This window comes from Elephas maximus, chromosome 6, assembly GCF_024166365.1.
Source record: "Elephas maximus indicus isolate mEleMax1 chromosome 6, mEleMax1 primary haplotype, whole genome shotgun sequence".
Classification (NCBI taxonomy): domain Eukaryota; kingdom Metazoa; phylum Chordata; class Mammalia; order Proboscidea; family Elephantidae; genus Elephas; species Elephas maximus.
In genome coordinates, this window is record NC_064824.1 from 129,374,259 (window position 1) to 129,393,952 (window position 19,694).

Genomic DNA, 19,694 nt, shown 5'->3' on the forward strand with positions numbered 1-19,694 from the left:
GGAGGCATTGAACTGCCATATGGAGAGTGATACAAGGCGATATAGAACAATACAAGTTAGGTTTTTACTTAGAAAAATAGGGGTATATAATGAGGTAACCACAAAAAGGTATAACAACTCTATAACTCAAGACAAAAACCAAGAAAAACGTAACGACTCAACTAACATAAAGTCAAACACTATGAAAATGAGGATCTCACAATTTACTAAGAAAAACGCCTCAGCACAAAAAAGTATGTGGAAAAATGAAATTGTCAACAACACACATAAAAAGGCATCAAAATGACAGCACTAAAAACTTACTTATCTATAATTACCCTGAATGTAAATGGACTAAATGCACCAATAAAGAGACAGAGAGTCACAGACTGGATAAAGAAACACGATCCATCTATATGCTGCCTACAAGAGACACACCTTAGACTTAGAGACTCAAATAAACTAAAACTCAAAGAATGGAAAAAAGTATATCAAGCAAACAATAAGCAAAAAAGAAGAGGAGTAGCAATATTAATTTCTGACAAAATAGACTTTAGACTTAAATCCACCACAAAGGATAAAGAAGGACACTATATAATGATAAAAGGGACAATTGATCAGGAAGACATAACCATATTAAATATTTACGCACCCAATGACAGGGCTGCAAGATACATAAATCAAATTTTAACAGAACTGAAAAGCGAGATAGATACCTCCACAATTATAGTAGGAGACTTCAACACACCACTTTCGGAGAAGGACAGGACATCCAGCAAGAAGCTCAACAGAGACACGGAAGATCTAATTACAACAATCAACCAACTTGACCTCATTGACTTATACAGAACTCTCCACCCAACTGCTGCAAAATATACTTTTTTTTCCAGCGCACATGGAACATTCTCTAGAATAGACCACATATTAGGACATAAAACAAACCTTTGCAGAGTCCAAAACATCGAAATATTACAAAGCATCTTCTCAGATCACAAGGCAATAAAACTAGAGATCAATAACAGAAAAACGAGGGAAAAGAAATCAAATACTTGGAAAATGAACAATACCCTCCTGAAAAAAGACTGGGTTATAGAAGACATCAAGGAGGGAATAAGGAAATTCATAGAAAGCAACGAGAATGAAAATACTTCCTATCAAAACCTCTGGGACACAGCAAAAGCAGTGCTCAGAGGCCAATTTATATCAATAAATGCACACATACAAAAAGAAGAAAGAGCCAAAATCAGAGAACTGTCCCTACAACTTGAACAAATAGAAAGTGAGCAACAAAAGAATCCATCAGGCACCAGAAGAAAACAAATAATAAAAATTAGAGCTGAACTAAATGAATTAGAGAACAGAAAAACAATTGAAAGAATTAACAAAGCCAAAAGCTGGTTCTTTGAAAAAATTAACAAAATTGATAAACCATTGGCTAGACTGACTAAAGAAATACAGGAAAGGAAACAAATAACCCGAATAAGAAATGAGAAGGACCACATCACAACAGAACCAAATGAAATTAAAAGAATCATTTCAGATTATTATGAAAAATTGTACTCTAACAAATTTGAAAACCTAGAAGAAATGGATGAATTCCTGGAAAAACACTACCTACCTAAACTAACACATTCAGAAGTAGAACAACTAAATAGACCCATAACAAAAAAAGAGATTGAAACGGTAATCAAAAAACTCCCAACAAAAAAAAGTCCCGGCCCGGACGGCTTCACTGCAGAGTTCTACCAAATTTTCAGAGAAGAGTTAACACCACTACTACTAAAGGTATTCCAAAGCATAGAAAATGACGGAATACTACCCAACTCATTCTATGAAGCCACCATCTCCCTGATACCAAAACCAGGTAAAGACATTACAAAAAAAGAAAATTATAGACCTATATCCCTCATGAACATTGATGCAAAAATCCTCAACAAAATTCTAGCCAATAGAATCCAACAACACATCAAAAAAATAATTCACCCTGATCAAGTGGGATTTATACCAGGTATGCAAGGCTGGTTTAATATCAGAAAAACCATTAATGTAATCCATCACATAAATAAAACAAAAGACAAAAACCACATGATCTTATCAATTGATGCAGAAAAGGCATTTGACAAAGTCCAACACCCATTCATGATAAAAACTCTTACCAAAATAGAAATTGAAGGAAAATTCCTCAACATAATAAAGGGCATCTATGCAAAGCCAACAGCCAATGTCACTCTAAATGGAGAGAACCTGAAAGCATTTCCCTTGAGAACGGGAACCAGACAAGGATGCCCTTTATCACCGCTCTTATTCAACATCGTGTTGGAAGTCTTAGCCAGGGCAATCAGGCTAGACAAAGAAATAAAAGGTATCCGGATTGGCAAGGAAGAAGTAAAGTTATCACTATTTGCAGATGACATGATTATATACACAGAAAACCCTAAGGAATCCTCCAGAAAACTACTGAAACTAATAGAAGAGTTTGGCAGAGTCTCAGGTTATAAAATAAACATACAAAAATCACTTGGATTCCTCTACATCAACAAAAAGAACACCGAAGAGGAAATAACCAAATCAATACCATTCACAATAGCCCCCAAGAAGATAAGATACTTAGGAATAAATCTTACCAAGGATGTAAAAGACCTATACAAAGAAAACTACAAAGCTCTACTACAAGAAATTCAAAAGGACATACTTAAGTGGAAAAACATACCTTGCTCATGGATAGGAAGACTTAACATAGTAAAAATGTCTATTCTACCAAAAGCCATCTATACATTTAACGCACTTCCGATCCAAATTCCAATGTCATATTTTAAGGGGATAGAGAAACAAATCACCAACTTCATATGGAACGGAAAGAAGCCCCGGATAAGCAAAGCACTACTGAAAAAGAAGAAGAAAGTGGGAGGCCTCACCTTACCTGACTTCAGAAACTATTATACAGCCACAGTAGTCAAAACAGCCTGGTATTGGTACAACAACAGACACATAGACCAATGGAACAGAATTGAGAACCCAGACATAGATCCATCCACGTATGAGCAGCTGATATTTGACAAAGGACCAGTGTCAATTAACTGGGGAAAAGATAGCCTTTTTAACAAATGGTGCTGGCATAACTGGATATCCATTTGCAAAAAAATGAAACAGGACCCATACCTCACACCATGCACAAAAACTAACTCCAAGTGGATCAAAGACCTAAACATAAAGACTAAAACGATAAAGATCATGGAAGAAAAAATTGGGACAACCCTAGGAGCCCTAATACAAGGTATAAACAGAATACAAAACATTACCAAAAATGATGAAGAGAAACCCGATAACTGGGAGCTCCTAAAAATCAAACACCTATGCTCATTTAAAGACTTCACCAAAAGAGTAAAAAGACCACCTACAGATTGGGAAAGAATTTTCAGCTATGACATCTCCGACCAGCGCCTGATCTCTAAAATCTACATGATTCTGTCAAAACTCAACCACAAAAAGACAAACAACCCAATCAAGAAGTGGGCAAAGGATATGAACACACATTTCACTAAAGAAGATATTCAGGCAGCCAACAGATACATGAGAAAATGCTCTCGATCATTAGCCATTAGAGAAATGCAAATTAAAACTACGATGAGATTCCATCTCACACCAGCAAGGCTGGCATTAATCCAAAAAACACAAAATAATAAATGTTGGAGAGGCTGCGGAGAGATTGGAACTCTCATACACTGCTGGTGGGAATGTAAAATGGTACAACCACTTTGGAAATCTATCTGGCGTTATCTTAAACAGTTAGAAATAGAACTACCATACAACCCAGAAATCCCACTCCTAGGAATATACCCTAGAGATACAAGAGCCTTCATACAAACAGATATATGCACACCCATGTTTATTGCAGCTCTGTTTACAATAGCAAAAAGTTGGAAGCAACCAAGGTGTCCATCAACGGATGAATGGGTAAATAAATTGTGGTATATTCACACAATGGAATACTACGCATCGATAAAGAACAGTGACGAATCTCTGAAACATTTCATAACATGGAGGAACCTGGAAGGCATTATGCTGAGCGAAATTAGTCAGAGGCAAAAGGACAAATATTGTATAAGACCACTATTATAAGATCTTGAGAAATAGTAAACCTGAGAAGAACACATACTTTTGTGGTTACGAGGCGGGGAGGGAGGGAGGGTGGGAGAGGGTTTTTTATTGATTAATCAGTAGATAAGAACTGCTTTAGGTGAAGGGAAAGACAACACTCAATACATGGAAGGTCAGCTCAATTGGACTGGACCAAAAGCAAAGAAGTTTCCGGGATAAAATGAATGCTTCAAAGGTCAGCGGAGCAAGCGCGGGGGTCTGGGGAACATGGTTTGCGGGGACTTCTAAGTCAATTGGCAAAATAATTCTATTATGAAATCATTCTGCATCCCACTTCGAAATGTGGCGTCTGGGGTCTTAAATGCTAACAAGCAGCCATCTAAGATGCAGCAATTGGTCTCAACCCACCTGGAGCAAAGGAAAATGAAGAACACCAAGCCCACATGACAACTAAGAGCCCAAGAGACAGAAAGGGCCACATGAACCAGAGACCTACATCATCCTGAGACCAGAAGAACTAGTTGGTGCCCGGCCACAATCGATGACTGCCCTGACAGGGAGCTCAGCAGAGGACCCCTGAGGGAGCAGGAGATCAGTGGGATGCAGACCCCAAATTCTCATAACAAGACCAAACTTAATGGTCTGACTGAGACTGGAGGAATCCCGGCGGCCATGCTCCCCAGACCTTCAGCTGACACAGGACAGGAACCATCCCCGAAGACAACTCTTCAGAAATGAAAGGGACTGGTCAGCGGGTGGGAGAGAGATGCTGATGAAGAGTGAGCTAATTATATCAGGTGGACACTTGAGATTGTGTTGGCAACTCTTGCCTGGAGGGGGGATGGGAGGATAGAGAGAGAGGGAAGCCGGCAAAATTGTCAAGAAAGGAGAGACTGAAAGGGCTGACTCAAGACGGGGAGAGTAAGTGGGAGTAGGGAGTGAGATGTATGTAAACTTATATGTGACAGACTGATTGGATTTGTAAACGTTCACTTGAAGCTTAATAAAAGTTATTATAAAAAAAAAAAAAAAAAGGCATATTATTCAAAGATCGCAGACTCATTGAGGAGGCAGAAATAACATTTATCCGACCACATTTATTTTAACAATTACGGCTGAGCCTGAAGCTAGAATATTATCAAAATAGAAAATGCTCCTTTTTCCACAGATGACAGTACCATATACTTATCTAATCCATCTCCCCCTTTTTCTGTGAACTAAGAATGAAAGAGATACAATTTCCATAATGTCAGACAAGGAATAGATGAAAATAAAGGATATTTACTAGCCTAGCATTTTTAAAGCTTTATAATAACTTTTTTAGTAACTGTTTCATATTAGCTTGAAATCAGCATGCTACTATTGCGTTGCTGTTTTTAGGTGCCATCCAGTCGGTTCTGACTCATTGCGACCCTACGTTACAAAGAAGGAAGCACTACCCCTTCCAGCGCCATCCTCACAATCGTTGCTATGTTTGAGCCCATTGTTGCAGCCACTATGTCAATCCATCTCCTTGAGGGTCTTCCTCTTTTTCACTGACCCTCTACTTTACCAACCACGATGTCCTTCTCCAGGGACTGGGCCCTCCTGATGACGTGTCCAGAGGACGTGAGATGAAGTCTCATCATCCTCCCTTCTAAGGGGCATTCTGGCTGTACTTCTTCCAAGACAGATTTGTTCATTCTACACATTTTGAACATGTTTCAATACCATTTTTAAAAGAGACCTTGAAGTTTGCCACATAGCTGTGTACTCATAAGATAATGAACTAATACACCAATTACATAATTATAAATGTGGTAGGGAGAATATTTTAAAGGCAAAAAATAAAAAGTATTAGAATAAAAAAAAGTTGCAGAATCTTTTAACAGACTTCAAACTGAATTCACAAGAAGCTGTTTTCTTTGAATACAAGTTCCAGTAACTCTGTAACATGAGGAAATAATAGAGGAAATGGCTTTCTTTAAAAACAAAACAAAACCTTAAAATTGTGTGAAGTGTTCTATTATACTAAATTACCGTCCCACCAAAATAAAAGGAACCATTTATAGTCTATACAGCCGAGAAATATATCTGATTATAGCAGGGCTGGAAAAGAGTTAAGTCAATGGATTTCTGAATGAAAAGAGTCAATAGACTATTCTAATGATTTATGAAATCCCACAGAGGTGCCAAAAGAGTCGGAGCTTCTGAATACACTGGCAACTCAATAGCCAAGAAAATACTGGGTCAGCAAAGCAATGGACAGCTCAACTAACTGATGAAAAACGCTCAACCCCCAAAAAGCTGGACAACACTAATTCTGCAGGCAAAAGAAGTACTGAGTTTTTTTTCACACACCTAATAGGGAAAATAAAACTAAACGAAACATAATAGGGGGCCTCCTATAGTCTCCAACTGGCCTCTGAAATTTCCTTTCCATTCATTCTTTCCATTCATTGGTTACCCAGCAGAAGGATTCTGATGGCTGTACCGAGGGCAATTATCCATAAACAGACCACCCACAAGAAAGGGGGATTTCTAACAGGAACAATATAGAATGCTGTCACAGAAGTTCCCTGGGTAGTGTAAGTGATTTCCACTAAACTGCAGTTCCACTCTGTCCTATAGGGTCACTATGAGTTGGAATCGACTCGATGGAAAGCAGTTTGGTTTTGGACTAAACTGAAGGTTGGCAGTCCAAATCCACCCAGAGGCTTCTCGGAAGAAAGGTCTGGCTATCTGCTTGCATTAAGATTACGGCCAAGAAAACTTTGTGGAGCAGTTCTACTCCGTAACACGTGTGGTTGCCATGAGTCAGAATCAACAAGACAGCAGTGAGTTTGGTTTTATTTGTCACAGACATTAAAGCTTAACCTATACTGAGGGGTGGAGCGGGATGTCTCTGACAGCTGACCTCAAGATGCAGGAACTAGCAGGTGAATACATTCTAGCATACATTTTATTTTTAAATAAATAAATAAAAGAAATGGAAAAAAGAGGGAGCCTAATCTAATCTAGAAGGAGCCCGGGTGGCACACTGGTTATGCATTTGGCTGCTACCTGAAATGGTGGTGGTTCAAACCCACCAGCTGCTCCGCAGGAGAAAGATGTGACAGTCTGCCTCATAAAGATTATGGCCTTGGAAACCCTGTGGGGCAGTTCTACTCTGTCCTATAGGATCACTGTGTTAATCCAGGATAGAGATGGTCCCAAAAACTTAGGCTGGTGCAGTGAAGAGCGTGTGTATTAAAGTCAATCACTGAAAACCTGAAAATGCTAACTCCAAACAAGAAAGGTTCAGATCAGTCTTGAATCTAATATGTTCTTTCCAGGCCCAGGCTGGGCATAAGGGGTGTCTGGTTCCAAGAACAAGACAGAACATTCTTTTAATGCATGTCCTTATGAATGACACTGGAGGAGCTTCCTCAGAAAGAATTCTCATTTCAATCAGCCCATTAAAGAACAGCAAGTGTTCTCCAAAACATCCTTCTGTTTAGAGTCGTAAAGGGGGTTAGAATAATTTATAGCAAAATTCTCAAGATACTGGTGGGGAAATAGGCTCAGAGAAATTAAGCGACTTACCCAAGGTCACTCAACCAGTAAAGTGCACGAACTGCGCTACAACCCAAGGAGCTACTTTTTCCATTGCATCATTGAGATAGCATACAGCTATTTTCCAGGAATTTTGATAAACAAATGAAAAAAAAAAACTAACTTGCCCTTTTGGATTCTAAGTCCCGTATTGTATAAGACAACACTAGAAATAGGATTTAATTGGGGGGGGGGGGAGAGAATTATTCAGATAAATGAATACAGTATGTGGGACTTTTCGATGGATTTTTTTTTTTTTTAATATAAAAGCTACCTAAACAATGGCAGAAATTAACATTATTAAACCTCAAAGTTTTCTGGAAGAGAGAAACTCTTCCACTGCTCAGAGACAGTATTGCTCAGAAGCATTTCTTACACTGGGACAGCACCTTTTCCATACATTTTCCCCTAAGATGTCTCAATAGGCACTTAGGGAAAACCCCTGCCTTTATGAGTCTGAATCGATTGGGTGGCAACGGGTTGGGGCTTGTGATTCAGGAAAGCAACAGAGATGCTGGCTGGTGAGAAGTACCTGAGCAGGAGGGAGGACAAGCAAATACTTCTATAGCATTTCTCCTTATTTTCCTTCTTTCTTTTACGAAGGACAACTGCAAAAAAATTTTCCCATCCTATACACTACTATAACTCACATATGTTTGGTTATGTGACAGTGTATAGCACAAATCCAGCAAGCTTTCAAAATCAGCTCACCCGGTCTGCCCCGTGGTCTCTTCGCTTGAACACTTCCACCAAATCTCACTAAAGAACCCTACACCCAAGCCCTTGTAACGAATCTCTCAAATCACCTAGCACAGTGGTCTCCAAACTGCAGGCGCTCAATCAAGGGTTGAGCCCAATGCAATCTTAAACCAAATGAGGGTTTTTTTCTTCTTCTTCCGAGACCCCCAGTGAGCCACAGCACCTGCATTACCGTCTTTTTTTTTTTTTGGTCCTCCCTCCCATTAGTAAGGGATTTAAATAAAGGAATCACGAGCCAGCCCAATTAATCCTACAACTACAAGCGCCTGTTGTACCTCCCTTCTACTCGTGAATTTCAGGACAGAAAAACGAAGGTACAACGCTTTGTAGTAAACCATAGTAAAGAGGAGAGGGAGACAAAATGGGGCGCATCACATGGCCACAGGCTGAATTTTTCTCAATTAAAAATAAGAGGAAGCGTGTGCTTCCGGCATCAGTCAGTGGGCTGCTTGGACTTTCTCATTCTCAGGATTCCGGTCGCGATGCACCAATAACATCCTCTGGGTGGGAAGGGCGGGGTTCATACTTAGCTCCGTTTTCGAGCTCCGGGAAGAAGCAGGCAAACCCCGGGACCCCCCCATGCCCTGAGGTCGGAGCCACGAGGCCAGGAGGACCCCACGCCCCAAGCCGAGACCCCGCCCCCCCACCCCCGCAGGCGCTCGCGTGAGACTCGCGCTGATTGGCTCTGGCGAGAACCAATCAGCACAGGGCTGCTCCCTCAGCCCGCCCCAGGCCAGACGCACCGCCTGCAGGGCTAAGGCTCAGCCGCCACCAGCGACCACGCGGCCCCGGGGAGGCTGGGCCGCCCCGGGGCGCCCCAGACGGTGGCGACGGGGATGCAAGACCCGAGGGAGGCCTGGAGGCAGATTCCCCCGCCCCCAGCGAAAGGGGGCTAGGAGGAGGAAGGGGAGCCCCGGGACAAGTAATGAGAGAGGAGTGCAGGAAGCGGAGTTTCCCTGGGCAAAGGGACAGTGCCCAGGCTGCGGGGGGGTTCGGGCCAGACAAAAAGGCCACACACCAAGGGGAAGCAAAACGAGGGAGGAGGGAGGGGGGATAGTCGTAGAGACACAGAATCCCTGAAATCACAAAGAGGAAACAGTGAAAGGGTGAGAAATGGTCAAATTCTTGGTTTTGGAGAGGAGTGGGGGAGCAGCAAAGAATGAAAAATGAAAAACTGAACCCAAAAGGGATGGCCCGAGTCTAATTCCAAAACTGAAAGATAATTCGGAGGTGAATGCTGGTTAAAGGTAGCAGGGCTGCTAAAACTGCCTCCTTGGGTTCTCCATTCACCTCTGGAGACAGCAGAGTCAGCCACCGGTACTGGGAAATTCTGAAAGGACCAAAAAAAGGGACAATGCCAGGAATATGAAATAAGAGGTGAAACAAAAGCAATGGGGTGCGTGTGGGGGCAGGGGGGCGGTGCTGAAAACCAATCTAGCAGATCAGAACCAAGTTAGAGGGCACAGAGATTGCCAAGAGAAACAGAAGATTGTTGGGTAGGAAGTAGAAGCAGATAGGCCACCAGATAGCCCCGAGCACCTGAGCTAAATGCTCTGCAAATGATCTTCACTTAAAAAAAAAAAAAAATTGCCCTTCAGTGGATTCGGACTCCTAGCCACCCTACAGGACAGGGTAGAACTTGCCCACAGAGTTTCCATGGAGCACCTGGTGGATTTGAACTGCCAACCCTTTGGTTAGCAGCCTAGCACTTAACCACTGCACCGCTAGACAGTGAAAATGTTAAACCACGAGAAGAGTTTGAAATGAGGGGTTGGGAGAAGGAACACACCCCTCATAGTATCTCCTTTCCTTTCACCAAGTTTCATGTTTTACCTGAGAAATGGGGAAGACAAGAAAAGGCAGCAATTGCTGAAGAAGTTAGGAAAACAGTGTTTTCACAAACTAACATACTCATTCCTAGGCGAAGCTGTTTGCCACTGACAGTCAAGTCTCATTTCTGTTTGAGATGATAAATGACTATCAAAATAACATCTTTAAACTCAACAGAGCAAAGACAAGCAAGTAGAATCCAGGATGTAAATGTGCCAGTGGCATTGGGTGTCCCACTTCAAACACACACGCACAACTCTACCTCTTTGTTCGTTTACATTCTACAAATACACACTGTAGAATTTTTCTGGCATGATGTGGTCACAATATGGCCTATTGCTACTCCAAGATGGTTTTAGGAATAGGATTATATGACTATTCCAGAATATTAGATTTTTCCTAACAAAGCTAAGAATAGAGGGTTTTTTTTTTTTTTCATATAAGGAAGATTTTATGTATAAAGCCCATTCTAGAAATGAAAATTCTATTTAGTCATTGATTTCATCCCAGCATATATTATCTACTCTACTCCATAAAAACAGACCTGTTCAAATTAAGAACACAGGTGAGGAAAAGTTACTGTTTCTCAGCCTCTTCATCTTCAAAAATCAAAATGTTAGTTCTGATTTTTTTCCCTTCGAATTCTCATTACTTTGTAAAGGAAGCACTGGTTAAAGAATTACAAGGATTCATACTCCCACAAACATCATTTGAAATAACCAAAATCTGTGCTGTATATACTGACAAATGTTGAAGTAAATACTAATTAAATAAATGCTTTTTATATCACCTAAAATCTTAGTTTGAATGTTTGTATACTTACATCTTGTTCTACAGAAAAGTGAATACATGGGTCAGATACTAGAAATTGTTAGAATTAAGGAGACCGTGACTACGTAATAAACGAACAAATATCTATCAACTGCAGCCCAATGCAAAAAATCAATTTCTTATGAATGAACATGTATTAAGAAGAAGAAATGCTTGTTAGAGCTCATTCTGTGAAGTATATATAAAAGGACAGTCACAAGATAATCATTTTGTCAGAATAAAGTGTTTCCAAATGCTGGAAACTTCTGCGTTGCCAAGTCATCACATTATTTGCGAACTACACTCCTCTTTTCTACCCACAATTATGACCACCAGAAAATAGGCTCAACAGAAAGAAAGACAGGCTAATTTCCTATTACAAATGTTTTTCATTTTCAGTACAGCCTTAGCCACAGAAGACCGAAAGCCAACTTTCAACATTTACTGAGGCATAGACTCTTGAACTTAAAGGCAAACGACAAATATCCTAGAAGTGAAGGCTACAAGGTTTAACTCCTAGATTCAATGCAAACAAACAAAACAAAAAACCAAAAATGCTCCCTGACTTAATACTCCTTCTTTTCAACATGAAAATGTTAAGTAATTTTACAGAAGAGGTACAGTAGCCCCCAAAGGACAGTGTGATGTCTCAGGGCAGGCTTTTTTCAAGAGCGGACAACTGTAAGGCAGACACACTGGGATGAACTTCCATAACTCTTAACCAATAATGGGTCCCAGACGCCTGCAGTTCACTACATATCCTGTATAGATCGACCACGGCTGTGAGATGATTGGTTCTTGTATGAATCATATTTCAGGAATATTCGTTCAGGAACAAAGAGAAAATGTCACCCCTAATTACCTTCTAGATCCATTCATAGCTAGATAGGCATTTCTCTCTAAACATGTAAGCCTAAATAAGCTCTTAGTTCTGAAATCTTTTTTAGGGCAGCATGAATATAAACTGATGTTTCCCTGAGCTGCTGTTTACGTTGCCTTGGTGTTCTGAAATAACAGAGCAAAAGTACACAGAGCAACTTGATAAGATCACTCTCAACTTAAGAGTGCAGAGGAACTATTGTAAAGAAAGGATCTAGCCCCTGTTTCAACGATTTTGTGTAGAAGGGATTGTCCTTTCCAAGGACTGACCTAAATACAAAGTCAACAGAAAATCTCAATAAACAGGTCAAGGTTCTTCTACCTGAACTTCACAAATCTCAAAAACTGGTATTGTGGAATATGAGTTTTAAAAATACGAGAGTGAGTACTTAGGAAGTCTCCAATGAAAAAGCACTCCTGTGGCTTCCTCTACACCTTCCTTGACTTCCTGCCAGGTGTCACTGGGGTTGGGCGGGGGGGCCCACATCATGTGCGCCCTGACCTCCCTCCTGCATCTCCAGGGCAAGCACTCCCTAAGGAGCCAGTGGGAGGGAGGAGAGGGAAGGAGCAGAGGGAAAGGATCAGGATTCAAGCACATGGACAAAAGCAGTTTTGTCTCCGGACTTTCTCACCAGGAAACGCACCTGCTGTGATGTCCAGTTGAGCTACTGGAGGTCCTCTGGATGCTTCTGGAAACTGATGCTGGCATAGGCGCTTAAATCCTCGCTGGAGCGGCTGGGCGAGCTGCTCTCACTGCTACCAAGGGGCTGATGAGGGGGTGGTGGTGGAGGGGGCTGCGGTTGAGGGGGATGCTCCTGAGGGCGCTGTTTAAAGTCCTTGACCAAATCCAGGTCTATGTAGTTAAGACCATTCTCGAAGCCCCCAGCAGCCCCACACACCTGGGCTGGGTCCTTGGGGGCTCCCCCAAGCTCCCCAGGCCTCAGCCACACGTTCTCAAAGGAAGCAGAACTGTGGCGTTTCACATCCTCACTGCTGCTGGCACCGCTGCTGCCCCCTGCCCCAGCCCCCCCTCCAAAGGGCATGGCATTGCCTGCCCGGGTGGCACTGGGTGTTGAGGAGAAGGTCTCGGAGCTATGCCTCCTCCGGCACCCTTGCGGGTCCGCACGGATAACTTTGGCACTCTGGTTGCGATTGGGGCTGAGGCTCACCCGGGTGAAGGCGCTCATGCCCCCAGGTCCCTGTGGGCCCCCCAGCAAGGAAGGGCGGGCAGCCAGCTCAGCTGCTCCTTGAGGTGCAGTAGACGAGGCAGAGGCTGCTGGGGATGAGGAAGGAGCAGCCGCTGTGGCCCCAGGAAGGCTCACATCCTCTGCAGCAATACCGGTCCGCATGTCGGCATAGCTGACAGGGGCGACCGGGGAGGTGTCCACATAGCTCTGCCGGGAACAGCCCATCTGCATGGTCATGTAGTCAGCCCGGCTGCTGGGCACAGCCCTGGTGGGCCTGCACACACTCACAGCCCCGGGAGGTGCAGGGCCCACTCTGCCCATCTCCACCCCAGGGCTCTCCTGCCAGGCCACCCTCCGGCCTGCCCCCAGGTCCATGTTCATATACTCTTCAGCACCAGTTTCTTCCTCTCTGGGGGCTGGCTGGAGCTGGGCTGGACACCTGACAGAAGGCGAGCTGTGCGAAGCCACAGGGCCAGATAAGTAGACAGGCTGGTCACTCCCAAATTCAATATTCACATATTCCCCTGGGCTCTTGGGCTCCGGAGGGTGCAGCAGGGGCTGCTGTGGCTGCTCGCGGGCCCGAGGTAAGGTGCTGGCCTTGGGATCTCCCAGTGACAGCCTGGTAGGCCGAGCCAGGCGGCTGTTGGTCTGGGCGGCTGTGTCCACCTTTCGAGGCAGATGGGGTTGCAAGACCTGATGGTGGAGATGCGGGTGGCCAGGCTCCGGCCGAGACCCACAGTATCCCCCTCCCAGGCTGTCACTGCTGGTGGAGGAGGAAGAATCTTCTGCGGCTGCAGCATAGAGAAGACGGCCAGAGCTGGAGGAAAGCCGGAGGTGCTGGTGCCGGCCACTCTCCTCTGGCTCCCCTGGGCGCTGGGTGTGCTTAAAGGACCTTGGCAATGAGTAATAGGAGAGGACCGGCTTGTGCTGAGGGTCCTGGGGGCCGTAGTAGCAGTCGGAGGGGCTGCTGGTGTTGGAGTCCCCCACGGGTGACATGTTCATATAGTCACCGGTGCAAGGCAAGAGCTTGCCACCACTGCTCTCCACAGGTGGTTTGGGGTGAGGCAAGGGGTGAGAATGGTGGCCCGTTACCCCATTTGTCCACAGCTTTCCATAACTGCTCCCAGAAGGGGCGGTGCTGCTGCTGCTGGGCCCACCTCCAATGTCAGGGGAGCAGCTGCCACTTGGAGACATCATCATGTAGCCATTGGGGTCCACTCTCTGGGGATGGCGTCTGATGGGGTTGATGATCTGCTGTGGGGCAGACACGCTCTTGGGACTCATGGGCATGTAGTCCCCACTGCCCTTTCGGGTGCTGGGCACTGGTGCCACCCCTGGGGACATGGGCATGTAGCCATCATCGGTATGGAGGGTGGAGGTGTCTGGGCGTTGGTGGCCCCCACGCCGCTCCAAGGGATGCATTTCCAGACCCTCCTCCGGGTAGGAGTGCGTGGGCACGAAGGCAGAGTGCCGGTACCCGGGCAGTCGGCCTCCACTGCCCCCTCCTGGTGGGTAGGCGGGCATCATCTCTGTATACTCCTCGATGGACGCCACGGAGGACTGGGATGGGGTCTTCTGGTGGGAAATGGTGGGGGACGTGCCTGCGGAGTGAGTCCTCTTTCGGAAGCGACTATCCACATCTGCAGCACTGGCTGCTTCATCTGCAATCAGCGCTGGGCTCGTGCCCAAGCTAGCTCCTGCGATGTAGCGGTGGCCATTGCCACCCCGAGCCAAGATGTAGTGCCCATTGGGGGCAGTCAGGGTGGAGGCCCCTTTGCCGCCCATGCAGATATAGTTGCTCAGCTCCTCCTCTCCGGGGGTGTGGCCCAGGGAATCTGGGGTGACACTTCGGAAGGAACTTCGGAAATCGCAAGGACTGGAGCCATACTCATCGGAGGAAATGAAGCCACCATCGCTGGGGGAACCGGACACAGAAGCACTAGACCGCCGTGGGAAGAGGCAGTCAGAGGTGGAGCCGTGGCCACTGGTGCTGCTGGACGATAGGCTGACCGGGCTGGTGGCGGAAGGCGAACAGCGAGAAGTAGGCATGGGGATGGAGCGGCTGTGGTTGAGCGGAGGGTGCAGCCGGGAGCTGCCGCGATGCCGGTGGGCATGGGTCCTGTTGGTGCTAGGACTCACAGGGCTGCCGTCCACTGAGGCTGGGCGGGACATGGTGCCTTCGCCATCACTGGAGGCGCGAACCCGGAAGGAGCCGGGCTTCCCGCCCACCATGCTGGCAGGGGAGGTGGCGGTGATGCTCTCGGTGCGCGAGCGGCGAGTCAGCCCCACCTGGCTGGGAGGGGGGTTGTTAAGGTGGTGCCTGCGCAGGGGGACACTGATGGGGTTGGAGCAGTTGGAGGAGGACTGGCTCTTGCTGCGAGGTCGGAACTCATCGCTCATGGCTCGCATGGCCTCCAGGATGGTCTCGTGCATGTTCTGTGCCACCACCGAGTCATCCACCTGCATCCAGAACTCCCCAGGCCCTGTTACGGCCGAGCGGCCCACCTCGATGAAGAAGAAGTTCTCGGAGTGGCCGCAGCGCCTGATATTCATCAGCTGCAGCACCACGGCAGCCGCTTCTGAGTTGAGCTTCACGAAGCTGATGGTCTTGCTGGTCAGGCAGAGACGGTAGATGCCAATCAGGTTCTTTGTCTGCCCCAGGCCCTTGGGCTTCAGGATCACCTGCCAGACCTCCTTGAAGGCAGGGCCTGGGGGCACGTCCCCATAGCTCAAGTCCTCCCCAGCCTCACCGAGGCAGGCGCTGCCGCTGCAGCTGCCCCCGCCGCCGCCCAGCCCGGGCGCCGCAGCCCCATCGTGGTGCCCCTTCGCACGATTGTGCAGCTGCAGCAGGGCCTGGTACCAGCTGTCCTGCTCGGCCTCGCTGTCCGCCGCTATAGCAAAGTGTTCGTCCCGGGTGTAGAGAGCCACCAGGTGCTTGTTCTTGGAGTCCGCTCGCTTGTTGATGTTGAAGCAGCTCTCCAGGGGAATTGAGCGTTTGGGGGCGCTCGACTTGTGCCGCCACTTCTTCTCGTTCTCGTAGTACTCCAGGCGCGCCGGGCCCCCAGCCTCGCTGGCCGCCCGCAGCACGAAGAAGCGCTTGTGCATGCTCTTGGGTTTCCGCAGGTAGCCCACCTTGCGCACGTCCGAGAAGCCGTCGGTCTCCGGAGGGCTCGCCATGCTGCCGCCGCCACCGCTGCTGCCGAGCAGAGGGAGGCGCCGAAAAACAAGCGGGTGGGGGGCGGCGGCTCCGCACCGCGGCCCCGCACATGCAAACAGGGCTGGAAGCAGCAAAAACGCCGAAGCTGAATCCACGCAGCCCTCCGCGCCAGGAGGGGCAGTGGAGAAGGGCGCAGCGGCTGCGCCTGGGAGCTGGCCCCGACCCGAGTTCACGGGTGTCTCATGCCCGGGGGGGAAGCCGTGCGTCCTGGGCGAGGGCAGCCCCGATCCTCCGAGAGCCGAGTCCCCGCTCCGTCGACACGGCCGGGAAGGGGCAAAGATGCATCTCTAGCAGTCCAGGCGGCGGCCGGGGGTCCTTGCGCTGCCCCTCCAGGCTCGCGCGCCTTCCCTCCTGAGTTCCCCTCTGGAAGTCGCGATTCCCGAGGCAAATTAAATATCCTTGGGCAGGGGGAGGCGGGCTGCCAAGTCCCAACGTTGCACGGGGTTCTCCCTCCTCCTCCTTCGCCTCCTCCTTCGCCTCCTCCCACCCCCAACCGTTCCCGCAGCCTCCAGCCGCCCAAATACCAGCTCAATCGCGGAGACCGCGGCGCTGCGGCTGTTGCTGCGGCCGCCGCCCGCGGACGCGTCCTCTGCAGCCCCCGTTCGGGCCCATGTCCGCGGGCGGAGCAAGGGGCTTGTCCACGCGAAACGCTGCCAGGCAGCCGGGGGAGCCGAGGCCGGGCCGGAGGGCCAGGCTCATCACTGCCCCTCGCTCCAGTCGGCAAGGGGAGGCGGGGAACAGAGGTTTGGGAAGGGTCCGGGAAGACGCCTGTGCCCCGGGAGGCGCTGCCGATGCAGTGACTTCTCCCTTCCTCCTCCTCCTCCTCGGAGAGTTGCCGAGAGCCCCGACCAAAACAAGCGGCGGCGTCTGGCTCCGCGCGCCTGCCCCTCCGACCGCGCCGCCGTCTCACTCCGAGGGAAAAACACGTGACGGAGCCTCTGCGCTCGGCTGCCCGGCCGCCGCCGCCGCCGCCGCCGGGAGGCTCCCGCCCGGGTCGCTACATTCCCGGCCGACCCGCCCCGGCCCGCCCCGCTCCGCCCCCGGCCGTGCCGCAGCGGCCCCGCGCCCGGACCCGGCCCAGGCGCAGCGCTCGGGCAGCGCCCCTGCGCGGCCGGCCGGTCCGGCGCAGCGCCACCCAGGGCGCCCGGCCCGCAGGAATCCCCGCCGCGGGCGCGGGCGGCTGTTTGGGTGGCTACCCAAAAGCACGAGGGGAGTCTGGGAAAACGGAGGAGGGGGCGAGCTCGGGCAGACGCAGGAGTGAGGGTGGGGGGCTGCGGGGGGGCACTGCGGCTGCGGATCCCCGAGTGGGAGGGCCCGGGAGGAGGGGGCGCAGGAGCTGGGCGGCATCTTGCCTAGCAGGTAAGATCGACCCCGGGGGAAGGGGGGGCGGGGAGATTTCCAGCCAAGGGTTTTTCTCCCAGGAAAGAGAAGCTGGTTTTTGGTTTCTGGGTGATAGGCCGTGGTGAGGAGATCTGTATTTTTGCAAGGTTTTTTAAGGAACATCTGGGCCATCCTTCCACCTTGGAATCTCCGGACATGCTGCTAAGAAACCAGCTGGACGTCCAAGGGCAGTGATTGGGGAGGAGGGGGGTCATGGTCATTCCAAAACGAAAAAGGGATCCTTGGGAAGTACCTCAAATCCTGAGGCCGTGAGATTAGGTGCTGGGGGAAATGTAAATATCACAGCTTCTCCCACTCCCCCCATCCGAGTGATGTGGGGGGGTTCACACCTAGGCAGTGGGATTATTCAATAGGCAAGGTAAGCAGAGATTTACTTGGGCTTGCTTGCTAATCCAAAGTGAATAATTTCACATTTTTTCACCACATCAAAGATTCTACTTCTAGGTATGTCTGGCATCTGCCTCTCTCCCAAGCCCACAGCACCTTCCCACAGAATCACAGCCTCTTTTCACATTTACGACCCCTGACAGGGGCGGATAACTCGGTAACAAGGTAAGCACAGGCTTACTTGTGCTTACTTACTAATCTGTAGTGAACAATTTCACTTTGATGTGGTGTGAAACCCAGTGAAATTGTTCACTACAGATTAGTAAACACAAGTAAACCCATGCTTACCTTTGCTTATTGGACAGTCAGCCCCTGCCTAAGGGTGAGGAGGTGGGGGGGGCGGTGAGATGACCCTAATCATGTTCCGAAGTCTGTGATTTAAAAAAAGACGTTAGGTACCTACAGACGGTTCATAAAGTCAAAACCCTACTGTAAAAAAGACTGGTTGAAATGTTTGCCTCCCACCCAGTTTCCACACCCATTGAGGCACCTCATACATTTTTACCCTTGACCACAGGGCTACTCGGGAGAAAACAAGGGTGCTGCCAGTTCAGCTCTAAGGGAAAACGGGTATTTGGGAGTGAGGAGGTCAGCAACCCGGCTCTACCTGGAGAGCCTCTTACACGGTCACCTTGCTCGCGGGATGAGTCTCACAACAAGTAAACGCTCCCCAAAGCTTTTGTTTCGTGTTTTTTATTTAAGCTGACCTATAAAAAAATTTTTTTTTTTTTAAATAAACAAGCAGTTTGTTCCCCGCTTGCCCAGGGGCGTTAAGAACCCTACAAAACTGACGTCTGTTACTCTGCTGACACCTATCTTATTTTTCACTCCATCCCTGACCCATTTGGGGCTCCCGGCCCTTTCCTACGCCGGGACCCTCCTCCGCCTCTAGCTTTCGGCACGGCAGGATGCTAGGCGCGCTACGCCGCAGGCCGGGCGCGAGGCGTGCTCACTGGGCAGGACGCGCCGGGCCGCCGGGGCAGCGCCTGGGCCTAATGCGGGCCGGGAGGGGAGGGAGGAGTTCTTGGGGAAGCTGCTGATTGGTGATACTGCCTGTCTTTCAAGCCTTGCACTGCAGGAGGGGAGATAGGGAGGGAGGGTGAGGGTACCAAGGTAGGTTGCAAAGCGTAGTAAAAAAAAAAAAAAAAGAAGAAAAAAACAAAACAAAAAAAAAACGTAGGCGCCATTCAGCAGCGTGCGAAACGTGAACTGAGGATTGGACATCTACAGAGGGGCTACTCCCCACCCCAGCCTGGGAATCTATTTCCCCTCTCACCTTCTTGTTCCTGCCACCATGCAACCTCATCTAAACCTCTAATTTGCGCCCACACTGTTGAATTGAAAGCCCTCCCTCCTTTCCCTCTGACAGCCTGGTGATGTGGGCACACGTGCCCACTACAGCAAGACTATAAATAGCTGATTCGGGGCATGGTAGGCAGGCGGGAATAACGGCAAACGAGATTCTGAGGGCGTAGACTGCGTGATGAGGCGTAGGTGGGGGGATGCGGAGCTTGGAAGCCTGAAGTTAGTAGGAAAGTGTAACTGTGCGGGGGTTTTACCCTTGGCAAGAAAAA

General features: G+C 48.4%; 1 protein-coding gene across 1 annotated transcript in view; it reads right to left on the reverse strand.

Moving 5' to 3' along the window:
* The window catches only part of IRS1 (insulin receptor substrate 1), an 83,654-nt gene extending 67,362 nt beyond the window's left edge, over positions 1–16,292 (reverse strand). Inside the window, exon 1 of the mRNA XM_049888336.1 lies at positions 12,573–16,292. Within this exon, the coding sequence (XP_049744293.1) occupies positions 12,594–16,292 (3,699 nt within the window). The 3' untranslated portion in view covers positions 12,573–12,593. The remainder of the gene's footprint in view (positions 1–12,572) is intronic.
* Positions 16,293–19,694: the final 3,402 nt, after the last annotated feature.